The sequence below is a fragment of the Rhineura floridana genome, chromosome 11 (genome assembly GCF_030035675.1).
Source record: "Rhineura floridana isolate rRhiFlo1 chromosome 11, rRhiFlo1.hap2, whole genome shotgun sequence".
NCBI lineage: Eukaryota > Metazoa > Chordata > Lepidosauria > Squamata > Rhineuridae > Rhineura > Rhineura floridana.
Window position 1 is genome coordinate 871,571 of NC_084490.1, and position 16,811 is coordinate 888,381.

The 16,811-nt window shown below is 54.6% G+C and overlaps 1 protein-coding gene across 1 annotated transcript; it reads right to left on the reverse strand.

Annotated features, from left to right (window-relative positions):
- Window positions 1–2,103: 2,103 nt before the first annotated feature.
- On the reverse strand, window positions 2,104–8,289 carry PFN1 (profilin 1). The gene is made up of 3 exons (XM_061589623.1): window positions 7,822–8,289; window positions 3,379–3,571; window positions 2,104–2,542 (listed from the first exon to the last, which is right to left on the reverse strand). The coding sequence occupies exons 1-3, from the start codon at window positions 7,951–7,953 to the stop codon at window positions 2,445–2,447; spliced, it is 423 nt and encodes a 140-aa protein (XP_061445607.1). The 5' UTR covers window positions 7,954–8,289; the 3' UTR covers window positions 2,104–2,444.
- Between the last annotated feature and the right edge of the window lie 8,522 nt (window positions 8,290–16,811).

The window sequence follows — 16,811 nt, forward strand, 5'->3', positions numbered from 1 at the left end:
TCCCCAGAAAAAAAAATTGGGAGGTTGCCTGTGAATAGGTAGGGGGAAGAGAAATGATCTCTGCCGCTTCCCCTCCCTTTCCAGCCAGGGCCCATCAAAGACGGCCAGGGTGAGCTCTTCACTAGTTCACACACAGTAGAGCGTGGGCCCTGGACGCTTGTGGAGGGTATGTTCTGCATCCACTTGTGGAAGGCGCTATGTCTCCGATTGCCGTTCCTGGGCAAGAGAGGAGTGCTGCCTTTGCACTCATGTGACCCACATGCAGGTTTCCCTTTGGGGCATCCGGCTGGCCACTGCAAGGACAGGATATGCTGGCCTGATCCAGTTGTTGCTGCTGCTGCGCGCTCTGATGGCAGCGGTGCTCTGAAATAGCCTTCACCACCTCCCATCAGCCCCAGGCAGGCTGTATGTGTGTCTGGAAGGCAGCAGGTTGGGGAAGGCCTGCTCTAAAATGCCCTAGGAGTTCCTGAGTGGTATGGAAACCCCCTCCAGGGTTCCAGAAGAATGCTGGCTCGGTGCTCTATACAGCGGCATCCTTCCACCAACTACAGCTCCCACCAGCCACAGCCAGCTTAGGCAGCAGTGAAGGAGGGAGTTTTACTCCAACATCCCCAAGGGAGCTGCAGTTGAAGGAGCTGCTCTCTAGCACAAGCTCAGCCCCTCTCTCGGGGGAAACGCACCCCCCTGCTCACCCCGAGCCAGTAGACAACCTTAAAATCTTCTCACCAGCTACAAGGTGGCTTCCAAGGACGGCTTAAAAGTGGCTCTCCCTACCAGCCCAGCAGGCCTCAAGGCCTGCAGCCAGCATTGCCTGGCAACCACTCCTCAATAATCCACCACCACCTGAGTTACAGCCTTGTGTTTACAGGGCGGTTAGGCCCAACCCACCCCGTCATGTTGGACTTTGCACCCCAGGTTCAAGCAGGCAAGGCTCTTCCCAAACAACTGGAGCCCTGCCAGCGAGCATTGTATCGTCTGCAGGACCGCTGTGGGGTCAGGGTCAATACACACCATAGCTTCTATTTATTATTTGAATTATATCCTGCCCTTCCACCAGGAGCCCAGGGCAGCAAACTCTGCCCCCCCCCCCCAGACCAACTTCAATCTGCAGCCTTCCAGGTCTTGCTCTAACCCAGTCCCATCCGCCTCGGGAGCATGGCCAGTGGTCACCGAGAATGATGAGAATTATAGCCCAGCAACACCTGGGTGCTTTACTCCAAAATGAATTAAAGTCCCAACCTTTGCTGTGGCAAACATTAAGCAACCTGAACCTAACAGAGCTGGCTGCTCCACAACAGCCTTCACCAACTGGTGCCCTCCAGAGATTTTGGACAACTCCCATCAGCCCCGGCCTGCTCGACTTGCGACCACATTCTGTCTCCAAACCCTTTTCTGCAACAGCCCAGAAACTCCGTTTTGAGGACAGCCCTCCTCTCCACCAGATCAGCAACTTTATCTTGTGTGTATTTTTCTCTTTGCTGGCACCACCCAGAGATGAAACATTTAAACTGACCTGCTATTGCACACACAAAAGCTTAAAGGGACAATCGCCCCTCTGCTGGGAGGCACCCATTGTTCAGAGGAACAAGCCAGCCTCTGTCCTGGGCCTTTTACTTAACAATTGTTTTCCACATGCAAGACGGGGAAAGGGTGAGGGCAGTTTGCATCCATGCAGGAACATTGTTGTACCTACCTACTTAATGTAGGTAGATACATCCAGGCCTCCGCGCCCCTTGTGCTTGTCCACTGGAGTAGGGAACCTGTAACTGGGGCTCAGACGTAGGAAGGGGACAGAGTGGGTCAGCTGCAAGGGGAAGAGCTGTCGCTCAAGTCAATGCACATACAAGGCCCCAGGTTCAATCCCACACATACACCCAGCATCTCCAGGTGGGGCTGGGAGACCTTGGTCTGACTTCACTTAAGGCAGCTTGCTGGCCAAATTACTGCGGCATGGGGGAAGCACTGGCCAAGCCAGACCCTGCAGGTGGGCTCCCAGCTATACTAGCTAGTTTATCAGGACACTAACCCGAAAGAACTCTGGTGCCCTCCCCTGGGTAAAATATCCCTGAGCAACTCTTAACTGTCCCCACAACGACAAAACGCTTCAGAATTCAAATTCTTTTATTTTTTTTTCTTGTTCCAATATAGTTTTCTTAACCAAAAAAAACTACACCTTGTAACAACCAGAAAATTTGGCAGCGATAAGGATTTGTGATAGAAAAAATGGCAAAAAGAGAAAATGGAGTGGGTGAGGAGGGGGCGTGTAGAGGGAGGGATTAGAAAAAAATGATAGAAACCAGGGAGGAAGAGGGCTGGAATCTGTGGCGATCCGGCGCCAGGGCTGGTCCCACGATGGCAATGCCGGGGGGCCCGGGCGGTCGCAGCCACTTGGACATCCTTACACCGTTCCATCAGTAGTACCGCAGCGGGACAAAGCAGGCGCATCAATACTGCGACCGCCGCAAGTGGTTGGCCATCTCGTAGCACTTCTTGTTCACGCATCCGCCGTGGACCCCTTCCTTGCCCATCACAAGGACTATCGCTGCACAAGGAGAAGGAAAGGCAGATGGAGCCAGCTCAGTGGCGCAAGAAGCAAGGGGGCAGCAACCCCCCAACCCCGTTATGGATGCCCCATGCAAGGGTATTGTCAAAGGTTTTACTGGGCAGCAAAGCGGCTTTGCTCAGTCCTCCGGAGCCACTAGTGGCCAGCCGGGTGGTGGCATGGAGGGCGCTCCTGAACCACCTTTAGGATGAAGTGCCCACCCACCCCCAGGCCAAAGCAAGGGGAGAGCTGCGGGCTGTTGAAGGAACACGCTGCAGAGGGAAATTCTGAGGAAACGTGCCCTGCCCTGCCCTGATCAAGTGCAACTAAGTGCCGGGGCCCTGGGGCTGCCCATGGCTAGATGTGCACCCCAGTCCTAGCCCCGGGCCCACAGGGGCAGGAGGGAAGTCGAAGCAAGCCCTCCCAGTCAAGCCCCACAGCTCCAGGCCCCTCTTGGGGCTCAGGAGGGGGGCCACTGGCCACTCGGTGCGTGGGGGGGAAGGCTCCTGTCCTGAGTGCCCCCCTCCCCAAGCCCACCTGCTGGTCACTCCCTCCAGGCAAAGGACTGGCTCCCATTCAGCCAGATTTATGGCCCTCTCCATCTGCTCCCACATGCCCAAGGACAGAGGCAGCCTTCTCTTCCAAGTGGGGGCCGGATTAGGCCACAGCTGTTTCCTCCCCCTTCACAAGGAGCCCAACAAGAGGATTCCTGGCTGGTCACAGCTGTCGGGGGGAAAGAATGCAGCCCCACCCCCAGCGGAAGAGAGACAGACAGCTGCAAGGAATCTGGATGGGGAGGGGAGCTGCCCAGCCCCCCCACCTGTCCCACAACTCACTCTTGTTGGTCATGGCAGCTGTGATGTTGAAGGTGGGGGCCCCCCCGGTGCTCTTCGTCCGCAGGTCCATGGTGCACTCTCCATCCGTGTGCAGGCTGTCCCGGATGACAGAGCACTTCTGGCCCCCCAGCGTCAGGCCGTTCACAAACAGGTTGCTCCTGTCCTTCCCCACCAGAATGTTCACCTCTGCCGGCTGCAAGGAGGGAAGGGGGCAGGTGAGGATCAATGCCCCCTGAAGCCACCTCAAAGCCCCAGGGCAGGCTCCCCTCCCCCACAAAACCAAAGGGCAACTAGGCTCATCTGCTCACCCTGAGAATGGAGAAACTCAAAGCGCCGTCCCAAGGCGGGGCCCAGAGATCCTGGGGGAAGGGGCCACAGGACTTCTTTAGCAGCTGGCCAGCAAAGTCATGGGGGAGGGGGACCCAGCCTTTGCACCCAAAGATGCCCCCCACCCTCACATGCTCCTGCAGGAGCGGGCAACTCCTTTAGGGTCAAGCACTGGGGGGGGGGGAAGAAGAGTAATACATGTATTACCCTACTCAGCCACTCCCCCCCATTTTTGCCACGCAGCTGGAATAGAGCACCTGCTCCCCCCCAGCCACGCAAGCCAGCCTCTATTTCCAGCCATTCATTCAGCAAAGGGAAAGATGACAGCTTCCTCCCGCCTGCTCCACACTATGAAGCCCCGTTGGGAAGCCAGAGGAGGAAAGTGGGGGGCAGTCACTCCCCCCAAAGCTATGCCTACATGCCATATATGGGACTGGACCCTATGGACTCTGTAAGAGCCCACTGTGAGAGATGTAGGGCTCATGCCCCAAGTAGGACTGAAACCAAAAATCCACACTGCAAGCTCACTGGAGGGTTCTTGCCACCCTAGGAGAAGGGCACTCGGTGCACCCAGCACACCCCAACTCCCACTGCGACTTTGAGAAGGGGAGACACTGATCAAAAGAATGCTTCTTTAACACAAAATTATTTCACCCTGTGCCAGCTTGCATCTACCTCCTGCAACCTGCGCTGGCTGCATCCGATGGGAGTTACAGTCCATATCAGCTGCAGAGGGCCCCAGGTTGGGGAAGAGTTCATTACGTGATTGCATGCCACATTTCAGAGGTAGGGCTCTCTATTGCCAAATTAAAGCGCCTACCTTCTCCCCCTTCCACCCCCAAAATTCACTGATGTGGGGAGACATCCAGATTGCCTGCTCAGCCAGCACCAGTGGAGCTTCCCCCTAAAGTAACTTTGGTTGGGGGCCAGGGGCTCCAGAGCCATGTCCCCTATTTGAGGGCAACTGAAGGTGCAATGCGGGGGGGGGGGAGTCTTCAACTTCCCAGTAGCAACCAATAGCAGCTCTGGAGAGCAGAAGCTTGAGGAAGGCTGTCCTAACGGGACTCTGCGCCCTGCCCAACCCACAGCATCCCCAACTGCCCTCAAACAGAGCAGGACTCTGGAGCAGCCTGATGACAGCTCTTGCGCAGAGTGCCTTGCAAGCCTACAGCTTCCGCAGCATCTACCCCAGGCCCTCACTCCTTCCCTACCTCCCTCACCCTCCAATTCCCCAAGAGGAGCTTGGTTTGGGCACAGGCAGCGGGCATTTCCTGATGACGGCCCAGAAGCGCTTGGCTGGCACCAACCCCCGTTACCAGGCTGCACATTAACTGAAGACACAAAACTTTCTGAGTGAAGGAGAGAAAGGAAATGCCCGCGGGAGACTTCTTTCCCAGCTCCCTTTGCTGCTGCTGCCACCGCCCACTAAGCCTCACTCCCCTTCTAGATGCAGAGAAGGGCAGGAGAAGCCTTTACTTCCAGCCTAGCCAGGCACAAGGCCTCCTTCCTTTCAACACCTCCTAGCAAACTCGGGGCCCCTCCCAGCTTGGCACCCAGAGTCAGAGACCTCTGGAAGCAACCATCAGCTAGCTCCACTGGGCCTTTCAGCCCGACCAGGATCTGGCAGGGATGGGCTCCGCTTAAGGTCCCTGCCCCACAGGATCAGTCCTTCCTCTCCTGCCCCCAGAGGTGCCCCACAGACAGGATGCCCTTGGCTGGGGGGCTGGGGTGAGGCTACTGATCCTGGCCATCTCTGCAAGTGCTGCTTCCTCACCACCCCGGGGAACCCGCCAGAGAGCTCCATCTCACCTCTTCCCCCCAAAAAAGCAGAGAGCAGGTTGCATAACTTGGAGAAACCTGAGAAGCTGTTCCTCCCTCACCTTCCCAAAAATGCACATTTTGCACTTCTGCTTGGATGAGGAATTAGATGGTAGATGAGCAGATCTTCTTGGGGAAGGGCCCACCTTCCCTTCCCCCATGGAGTGATTCTGGGGCTCCAGGATTACTGCAGACACCCCAAAGGCCCCAGATCCCTCCATCTGCCACCCCAAAGGGGATTTTTAAAGGCCTTTGATCCTCCAAAAAAAAGAGAAAGGAAACTCGATCCTTTCAAGTGGGTGGAGAGCGGGGGGGGGGGGAGGAGTGGGGCCACCACATGGCAACAGTATCTGGCACAGCAGATCAAAGAGGCATCATTCAAGATCTCCTCGGTTTGGGGAAAGGATCCTTTTGTGATTCCTTGGCGAGGATCTGGAAAGCCTGAACAAGGAACCAATCTGAAAATTGCAGGGGTGGGAAGCGGGAAACAACTCAACTTCCATTGGCCCAAAGTTCTGAAATGGGGGCAAGACCCCTCCCCACTTCCCTCCCCTCCTCCAAAGGAGAAAGGGGGGCTTTAACACACCCACACCAAACTGCGCTTTGCCCCCGATTCCCGCAGGAGGCCCAAAGGCTGCCTTGCCCAGAGATTAGCCACAGCCCAGAGGAATCCAGGTCTGGAGACGTGGCACGGGGGGGGGGGGAGTGAGGCCGAGCGCTCCTTCTCCGAACCCACAAGATCAGCCTCACCGCCGCCACGGAAAAAGCTGGGGAGGGGAGGCGGCTCAGCGCGTGTGCGTCCCCCCTCAGTCAACTCTCACAGCCGCCGCCGGAAGCGGCAGAAAGTTTCTAGAACTTTGCAACTTCTTTTCCGCCAAGGGCTTTGCGCAAGGCAGGAATTGGGGGGGCGGAGAGGGTTGATTCTGTTGCCAAGCGCTCAGGGCCTTGTTCCTCGAGGAGGAGGAGGAGGGCCGAGGACCTGCCGCCCGTGCACGGCAAGCCCCACCTGCATCCTGTTTTGCAAAAAAGTGCCTTTTGCCCACATCCTGGAAGGCCGGCCCCAAATGCGGGTGGGGGGGGACATGCCCTCCCCATGCAAAACCCCAGGGGAGTGGAGAACCGTTAAGAGAAAGGGAGCCCCTCTTTGTGACAGATCTTAACGGGCGGGGGTGGGGCGCTGAATGCTTTTCACCAGGGCGCTCCCGTGCCAAAGATGGATGCCAGTAGGCCAGCCCCTCTGGGGTGGGGCAGGCCAGCAAAAGTTAGCCCCGGCTGGACCCCTTACACAATCCTGGGTCCCCGCCGGGGGCAGCCCGGCCGGCACTTCAGGCGACCCTTCCCCTTCCGGAAGGAGGAGGTGCTGCGCTCAGCCAGGAGAGCCTGCCCCGCAAGAGCCGGGGGGGGGGCTGCTCCACCAGGATGAGCCCCGACGACACCCGGGACACAGCGCCCGACCCACCCTGCGCTAAGGCGTGGCTGGGCTCCTCTAAGGGCGAACTTCATCGCCAGATACGTCAGGGGGGAGTTGGCCACGCCCCAGCCGGAGTTTGGCTGGCCAGCCCAAGGCGAGCGAGGCCGAAGCGGGCCCACAGAACTGGGGATCAGCGAGCTCCCTAAACGAGAAGGGAGTCCGGCGCCCCAGGACGGGGGGGGCTCCCGCCCCCGAGTCCGGACTCCAGAAAGGCTCCCCTCCCCCCGTTCCCCCTCCCTCTCTCCCTTCCTCCTCCCAGTGGCTTTTGAGTCATTTCCTCTGGCTGGCGGGGGTGGGGCGGGGGAGGCAAAAGCAACCGCAGCCCGGGAAGGCGCCCGCCCTCTGCGCACCCCAAAGCCAGGCAGGACGGGGGGTCCGGGGGGCACAGCTCCCCTCCCCCCGGGCCCGACGTTGCAAGAGGAAGTGCCGGAGCCGCTTTGCACAAAGGCGGGGGGAGGGGCCCCTCCCTTGCGGCCGCGGCTGACTGCCTGGCGGGGGAGTCGCCCAGGTAGCGCCTCGTTGCAGGAGGAGGAAGCGGCTTTGTCGGGAGCCTCTCTGCCCCCCCACTTCCTGCAGCCGCGCCGCGCCGCGCTCGGCAAACTTCGCACGGCAGGAAGCCGCCGCCGCCGCCCGGCCCGCAAAAAGGAGAAGAGGCGACCCGCAGCGCGCCTTCCTGCCTGCCTGTCCAACCGTGCAACGGGGGCCTTTGCTCCCCGAGCCCCCCCCCGCGTGCAATCCCGCCGCAACCTGGCAGGGAGCCCCCCGGGGTGGGGGAGGGGTGCAGCTGCCCGCGCCCGCCTCGTGCCCGGGTGAAGATCGGGGCTCACCGTGATGTTGACGAAGGTCTTGCCCGGGGCGGCGGCCCAGACGGAGGGCGCGTCCTTGTAGCCCACGATGGCCGCGTCCTGGCAGGTCTCGTCCGCCATCAGGTTGTCGATGTAGCAGTTCCAGCCGCTCATGGCCGCGGAGGAGGAGGACCCGGAAGGGAGGAGGGAGGAAGGCCGCTACTGCCGCCGGGGCCGCTGCGTCTGCTCCGGGAGGAGGAGGAAGCACGCCGCTGCTGCCTGCCTGGGCCTGGCCTGGCTTTGCTCCGCCAGCGGCGCAGAGGCGTAACCCGAGGGGGCGAACGGGGCGGCTTCTCGTGGGGACCCCCGAAAAAGAGGGTGCCAAAGAGGCGGCGGCGGCAGGAGAGCGCTGGAGCCGGATCTGAACGTGGTGCTTGCGGCGCCGCGAGCAACTCGGGCTGCGCCGAAGGAGCAAGAGGAGGAGAAGGCGGCGAGGGCGCCGGGCGCGGAGGAAGGGAACCGGGGGGGCGGGGCGGGGCGGGGCTGGAGGGGAGGGGCCGCGCGCGCGCGCGCCCGCCCCTCCCCGATTCATTTTTCTCATGCCCGGCTAGGGGGCGCGCGCGCCAAGGGAGAATTGGCGCGCGCGCGCGGATGGGGGGGGTGTCGCCTCTTTCTCCGGTTGCAGTTTGGGACTTTTCAGTGCGAAGGGAGGCGAGAACGGAGCTGCTGGAAGCTCTGAGCGCCCCCATCCGCAGCAGGAGGGCCCACTTTCGCCCTTTACATCGCCCCCCTCTCCTTTCTAACCCCCACGCGAGGAGCCGGGCGCCCTGGCTTCCCCCCGGCGCGCAAAGCCCTCTCCTGCCCCATTGTGCAGCCCCCTCCCCGCACGACTCTTGGGCCTACTGCCCTCCGTTCCGCCCCCCCGCCCATCCGAAGGAGAAGGCGGCTGTGCCTGGGGCTCCCTCCACGACCCAGCCCGCCTCAGCTCTGGGAACTGCTGGGAGTTCGCTCCCCTGCCCACACCCAGCCGTGAACGGCGCGTTCAAAGGGAATACGGGATGGGCCATGCTCAGGGGGACCTCTGCCCATGCTCAGAAGCCCCCGCTTCACGTGCTCCTCGAGTGGGTGGCGGGGAGCGCCGTGATTCCGAGCCGGCCGCCTCGCCGGTCACCTGCGGGGGTCCCCTCCCGTCCGCGTTTGCCCCCTTGGTGTGAAAGTGTCCCCCCCTGGGCCCGGCCGCCCCCATGCGCCCACCTTCTCCCCGTTCCTTCCTTGCCCCGGGGAGATCAAAGAGGGGCCTTTTCGGTGGGGCTGCGGAAGTTGACTCTGCCTGCCTTTTTTTGCAAAAACGGAACAAACTGCCCAGCGTCCTCTTGCAGCGCTTGGGCCGGGGGAAGGGAGCGGCCTCGGCTGGAAGCAGGAAAGAGGAGCGTTGCCCCAAAACCTCGGGGCGGATCGGGCGGAGAGAGGGGCCCGGGTGCCGGCATCCCAGGCGCTTCCCCGGAGACCAGAGTGCTGCCTCCCAGGGCACCCCCCAACCGCAGAAGGCGGAAGGGGAAATCAGAGGGGAGCCCCCCCCAAGAGGGGGCCACCCTGCCCCTACCACCCCCCTGGACAGAGGCTGTGCCATTCGTGTGACAAATCTTTTTGGGAATTCACACGTGCTCTTTGCCTTGCCCTCCAGGGTGTTAAGACCATGGCTGCTGGTTCCTTCTTCCTTTTACCTTTTTAAAAATGCCTTTGGTTCAGTAAAGCAGGCTTTGCCAACCTGGAAAATGGAAATAGACTGCCTTCAAGTCGATTCCGACTTATGGCAACCCTACGAAAGTGCGGAATTCAGAGGGGGTTTACCATTGCCTCCCTCTGAGGCTGAGAGGCAGTGACTGGCCCAAGGTCACCCAGGGAGCTTCATGGCCGTGTGGGGATTCGAACCCTGGTCTCCCAGGTCCTAGTCCAACGCTCTAACCACTACACCACAATGCCAACCTGGTGCCCTCCAAATATTTGGGGACAATATACATATATGGGATATCATACTTTGGACACATCATGAGAAGACCTGATTCACTAGAAAAGACAATCATGCTGGGAAAAACAGAAGGGAGTAGAAAAAGAGGAAGGCCAAACGAGATAATAATAATAAAATTTTATTTATGAGTCGCCTATCTGGCCGAATTAACGGCCACTCTAGGCGACGTACATTTACATAATAAAATACAATAAAAACCAATGAAAACCAAAACAGTAATTAATGTACCAATATTAAAAGCAACCTACCCCAGAGATCCCGTAGGCCTGCCTGAACAGCCAGGTCTTCAAGGCCCGGCGGAAACCTATCAAGGAAGGGGCATGGCGGAGGTCAAAAGGAAGGGAGTTCCAGAGGGTGGGGGCCACAATCGAAAATGCCCGCTCTCTGGTCCGCACCAGCCTCGCTATCTTAACTGGGTTGATTCCATCAAGGAAGCCACAGCCCTGAACTTACAAGATCTGAACAGGGTGGTTCATGACAGATGCTCTTGGAGGTCACTGATTCAGAGGGTCACCATACGTTGAAATCAACTTGAAGTCATAATTGAGTTCAAGGTACATAACAACAACAATGTATATGGGTCTCTGTTTTACAGGAAGACCTTAATGAGACCCCAAGGCCTTTCGTCTGCTGGCCTGAGTCTGTGTGTTTGTGTGAGTAGGTTATCAGTGTATATATTTACATGGAATTGCTGATGTGCCCAGTTTGCCCTAGTCCAAGGCCCCGCATAATCTTGTGATGTGGGAGATGTTCGGGGTGTGTGCTGACTCCCCTCACTTAACCCGGGGGAGAACACCTTCCCCCCTGTGGGCCCAACGACTGTAATCACTGGGATGGAGTAAAAGCATCCCCTGTTTTGCTGCCCATGGTGGCCATTTTGTGCTGGCACCCACAGCATTTTTCATCTAGACATGAGTACTCGCATCTCATTTTTACCCCATCCCCCCAAAAAAAGCACTGAGTGGGCCAGATGAAAAAGTGGCCAACCCTCCACAGCCTGGATGAGGCCCTTATGGGGTAAGACTTGTCCCATGCCTGCCTTAGCCTGATCCAGCCATAGCAAGTGGTGAGCCACATGCACACATGGCCACAGTCAGGAAGAGCCAACTTTTTCCATTGGTCAAAGACGGTGGTTTGTTGTATAAAACGTGTCTTGTTACAACATTAATAAAAACATACACCGCAAGACTTCAGCAAAAGTGTGCAACTTACATTGTGCAACATCCTCAGTCTCCGTCTCTCTGTCCATCATGCAGAAACCTGCAGAGTGGATTCTCTCCAGCAAGGAGGCCTGTTGCATCTCCCAGACATTCACAACACAGTCCTGTACATAAGTAGGTCCCATTTAGTTCATCAGAGGACTGGAGCGCAGATTATTTACTTACCTATTTGTATGCTGGCTTTCTGCTGAGGTAGGTATTCAAGGCAGTTTTCAAAGAAGTTAAAAACAGCACAAAGACATATACAAACTAAATGTGAAGCCTGACCCCACTAAAACCAGTATGAAAAACTAGAGAAACGTTAGACTAAAAGCAACAGGTTTTTTTTAAAAAAAACAAATGCAGCAGCAACACTTTCCCTCATTAAGATGCAATTTTGAACAAGTTCATCAAGATAAGGCTGTCTTTGCTGCCTGTCTAAAAGGAGGCAGTGCAGGCCCGGCAAGCCTCTCAGAGGCTGTTCAAAATCCAGCCACCACAGATGAAAAACATCATCTCCCTGGGTAGTCACCTGCTGTTCCTCTGACAGCAGAGCAACCCTTTGCCCCAAAGTGGAGCAGAGTTTGGGGGCTGGACTGCAAGGGGTGATTCTTGAGACATTCTGGCTCCAGGCCACTTAGGGTCTTAAAGGTCAAAACCAGCACCTTGCTTTAATATTTATTTATTATTTATTTAATTTAATTTATATACCGCCCTAAGCCTGAAGGCTCTTTGGGCGGTGTACAAAAGATAAAACAAGCACAGTGTATAAATACAATAAATACAATAAATCAAGAAACAAAAACAAACAAACAATAAAAGAACCAAACAACGTCCAAAATACAAAATAATAGTGAAATACTGTTAAAATACACTTTAAAATGCCTGGGAGTATAAAAAGGTTTTCACCCAAAGCAAATGCATAACCAGGAAACTGGGCAGACCAGCTGGGGGGAGTAATATTCTTCAATTTAACCCTCCCCACCCTCTATGGATTGGGATGAAAACTGGGTTTTCTTCCTTATTCCTGAACTGATCAGCTGTGGAGAAGGGTGAGGGGGTGGGAAGGGGTGGGTTAAAACTCAGTATGTTGCCATTGGATGAAACTCAGGGAGGGGCATAGCTTGCCAGAGGGAGATGTGGGGTGGGGGTTACATGAAGAGTCCTGGTAAGCCAGCTTAGACCCATCCTTGGGCTCAGGGTCCCACATGCCTGAGGCTGAGGATTGGTGTGACATGATCTGAATCCACAGGCAGACCCAAATGGCATGCAGCATGTTACAGCGATCCAGAGCAGAGGGATCAAGCTCAGGCTGGGCCAGGTCTGGGTTCTCCAGAAAAATACTGTGATTTATGTATAGGACAAAGCTGGTAGAGAGCATGCCTGGCCACTGCCGCACTCTGGGCGTGCAAATGCAGGTCCGGGTCAGCCAGGAGTTCTCCCAGCCTGTGGCCCTGCTGCTGTTTCAGAGGGAGAGCAGCCCCACACACAACAGGCCAGAGGCATTTTCTCCCACCACAAAAGGCAGCTTTTGGTCCGGAAGCTGCAGCTGGTGCAAAAGGCGGCTGCGAGACTGCTCACTGGGGCAGGGTATCACCAACATGTCACCCCACTGCTGAAAGAATTGCACTGGCTGCCCATTTGCTACTGGGCCAAGTTCAAAGTTTTAGTCTTGGTGTACAAAGCCCTGTACAGCTTGGGACCAGGATACCTGAAAGACCGTCTTACCCCTTATATACCCAGTTGATCACTGCGCTCTCCAGGTGAGGGCCTCCTGCAGATGCCATCTTATCAGGAGGTCGGTTCTGCACGATATAGGAAATGGACCTTTAGTGTGGCGGCACCTACCCTGTGGAATTCCCTCCCCTTGGGTATTAGGCAGGTGCCATCTCTGTTGTATTTTTGGTGCCCACTGAAGACCTTCCTCTTTCAACAAGCCTTTTACGTTGAGACCTTATCCCAGTCTGCGTCTGTGTTGGAATTGCTTTTTAATATGTTTTTAACCCTTTTTTAAAAAATAAAGTAAAATATGTTTTTAACCTTTTTTTAAAAGATGTCATGAAAGCTTTTAAAAAATGTTTTTAAAGATGTTTTGTTCTAATGTTTTTTAAAGTCTGTTTTTATGATGTTGTAAAGTGTTTTATATAGTGACTATTACGTAGGGACAAAGAGAACTATTACAATAGTTATTGTATAGAAATAGAAGAGGACAACAAAAAGGGTAGAACAAGAGCCCTATTCCAAAAGATTAGAGAAATGAAAGGGAAATTTAAACCACAAGTAGGGATGTTGAATAATCAACAGGGGAACACACTGACTGACCGAGATGAAATAAAAGGAAGATGGAAGCAATACACTGCAGAACTAAAGAGAAGCATGTATGCCCAGGTACTACCAAGTGTTTTTTTTCCCCGCACAGCTGTTTTCATGTGTTTAATTTGTTGTTTTAGTATATTGTTTAATTGCTTTAATTGTTCTTATTGATCGTTTGATGCCTGAGAGTACCTTCCTGAAGGACCCGGGCGCAACAGCACTCTCCCCTCCTGAGGCTGCCAGGAGCTGGTATGCAGAAGCATGCTGCCGCTGACCGTGGGGCCAAAGCACAGCCGTCCTGGACAATGTGTGGGCACCTCCCATGCCTCAGTGTCATGAACCACAAAACCAACATGGGTTTCTCAACCAGAAGCAGCAGCTGTTGCCTCACTTTGGCCATTCTGCCCTGCCACCTACCTACCCATGCTTCCTAGCCTGCATGAAGAAGTTTGTTGCCTTCCTCCATGGGCCGGGGGGGGGAGTTGATGTCTGTCCTTCTGCCAGCTTTTGGATGTGGTGCAACTGCCTGGGCCAGAGAATCCGTCTTCATTTCTGCAGCTGTCCCCATCTGTGATGGGCCATGGCTTGTTTTGTGTTTTTAATAAAAAATGGCTGCATGGCTTCTTAAGCCCCGTGTCTGCAGCATGAGCCCTTTAGCTCATCAGGAATGGTTGATCAGATGAGTGACACCTCCTGGATGCAGGCAAATCCCATCCCGGCTAATCAACTGAAACCCTGAGATAGTCACTGGTCTTGTTCTTCCATTACCCAGGAATCCTCTGTGCAGCCCTCCTGACATAGTCTCTGTACAGTACCCATAATCCTCCAGGCTCTGGTGTCTGCAGCTGACCAGATCTTGACCAAAAGCTTTTAGCCCTGTTCTGCTATCCACCCCCAACAATCACACCATATGTGTAACTCCCATCAGCTGCAGTCTTTACTGATGGCAAGGTTCTTGTGCTTTGGGTTTCTGTCATGCACATGAGCCCTATCTGGGAGGGGGGAATGTGTAACCCTTAATTTAGCACTTTATCGGTTGCTGCCTCTGGTCCGAAATAAAACTGCAAGCCTACAAGTGCAGACATGGACTGCATTACTGGGTCAGACCAAAGGCCCATATAGACCTAATGCAAAAAAGCCTGCAAATGGACTGGAGTTTACTGAGTTGGATGGATGGTGGCTGCTTTTTTTGACTTGCGGGATGAGAAATAGTAAAGCCCATTATTGTTGGATCCACTTAGCCAGCTTTCTGGTTTCACAGAACACTTCATCAGGCAGAATGGAAGGGAGCAAATCTCCTAGAAACTTACAACTGAAACCGGTGAACAAGATACTTCAGCCAACTAATTAAGCCTTAGCCTGTGGATGAGGATTTGATGGCTGATGCAGAGCATACATTTGTTTACCTTTCAACTGATGGCAGGCGCTGAGTTCCTTGCTCTTTCCCTCTTCCTTTTGAGCTGTGTCCACAGTGCTCCAGCCAGGGTGCAGGAGGAACAGCCAGAAGTGGTTTATTGGGGACAGAATGGTTGTATATTGAGGCCTGATCTTGGAGGTGAGGTGGGGTGGAGGCAAGGGGGCTGGCTCTCTGGACCCTTTTGCCTGCAACCTCAGTCAGCGCTAATTATATCAGTAAGAATTTACATATTGAAATTAGTAAATAGCATTTGCTGACATAATGCAAAGATGGTCTGTTTAGATTCTGACAGATAATCTGTGCATGCACAAGGCCCCAGATCTGGTAGCAGCACCTGCTTGAGACCCTGGAGAGCCACTGCCCGTCAGAGCAGACAATACTGGCTATGTGGGCAAATGGTCTGATTACACTTCATGCATCTGGTGACGTGAGCTGTGATCCATGGAAGAAAGCTTATGCCTTGCACTGCTTTATCTTTAGTGTACCACAATACTCTTGGTCCTTTCTGGTGTGAGGCAGTCTCTCTGCTCTATACATTCCCTTTTGCCACAACCTTCTTGCAGAAAAATCGATAAGAAATATTCACAATGACCAATTCATGATTTTGGTGCAGCGGTGAGGGGGAGGAGAAAGGGGGAGAGGGCGCAGGTAGGGTGTTGCTGCCAGGCAGGACTGGAAGAGGAGAGTGGTCTTGTGGATTTGAGGAGTGGGAGATGCTGTTGCCCCCGGGTTCTCTCAGGAGAGCAAGGGGCTCGCAGGGAGACAAGACCCCTAGGATTTCTTGAAAGGTGGGGGAGCGGAACAGATGGGGGTGGGCTAGAAACCTTCCTGCCCATTCTGGGGCAGGGGTTGAGGTTCATACTCAGCTGCAAGGAGCACAGAGGATCACTTGCTCTAATCAGAGTAGTCCCAGCCACTCATAGGAACAAAGGACGCTGCCTTAGATTGAGTCAGGCCATTGGTCCATCTAGCTTAGTATTGTCTACACTGACTGGCAGTGGCCCTGCAGGGTTTTTCTCCCAGTGCTACCTGCAGATGCTGCTTGGGATTGAACCTGCATACAAAACAGGTGCTCTGCCCCTGGGCTGCAGCCATATCCTGGCCCTCCCCTGACAACTGGGGGGAGGGCAAGACCCCATTATTTGTGTCACAATTGTGTGTCAGGGTCATAGGTGCAGCTGATCCTCAGGGTGTATGGGGGAACTGAAAGGGGGGGAGGGACACAACTCCGAAGAAGTCCCAGGACAGGAGGTGAGTTATGTGTAAGGGACGAGTCTTGATTAAATGTACATTGTGAGGAAATATGTCATTGTGTGGCAAGAGGAGCATAAATGCAAAACAGTAAGAGAGATGAAGTAAGGTAGAAGTTATCCCTTACTGGAGCAAGTCCCTGCAGGAATGTTCAAACCTTTGCGTTATACAGAAACCTTCCGACATGATTTTGCTTGTCTGCTTAAACAAAGCTACTTTTCTGTCAAAGAGAGCTGGATAACAGTGGTGAGCAACACAATCCTGTGCGCGTTCCCGCATTGCAACCTGTCCATAGCAGTACAGGACTGCAAACGAGAAAACAGGAAGTCCTTGGTCTGAATGTTGCTTGGTGCAACCCAAGGTGACAAGTGACAAGCCACACCCAGCCGCCGCCTCCCCCACCCTCTCTGCAATATGGAGACAACACTTGCAGGGTTGTTGTAAAGGCTACAGTAATTTAATGTAAGTGAAGTGATCCAAATGTTCAAAAACACATTTTATAATGTTTGTATCCCACCCTTCATGAAGCAAATTTAAACCAAGAGATTAGAGAAATGAAAAGCAAATTTAAACCAAGAGTAGGGATGTTGAATAATCAACAGGGGAACACACTGACTGACCGAGATGAAATAAAAGATTGAAGCAATACACTGAAGAACTCTATAAAAGAGATGCCAGGATGACAGATTCATTCACAGAGGAACCATATGATGAAGAACCAGGAATTTTAGAATGTGAGGTGAAAGCTGCTCTTAAAATACTTGGAAGAAACAAATCACCAGGAATAGATGGCATACCAATAGAGTTGCTACAAGCTACTGAG

Excerpts from the sequence above, each read along its gene's own strand:
- PFN1 (XM_061589623.1), bottom strand. The coding sequence starts at position 7,953 with ATGAGCGGCTGGAACTGCTACATCGACAACCTGATGGCGGACGAGACC. Across the intron at positions 3,572-7,821 it reads AGACCTTCGTCAACATCACG|CCGGCAGAGGTGAACATTCT; the intron begins GTGAGCCCCGAT and ends CCCTCCTTGCAG. Across the intron at positions 2,543-3,378 it reads AGCTGCCATGACCAACAAGA|CGATAGTCCTTGTGATGGGC; the intron begins GTGAGTTGTGGG and ends CTCCTTGTGCAG.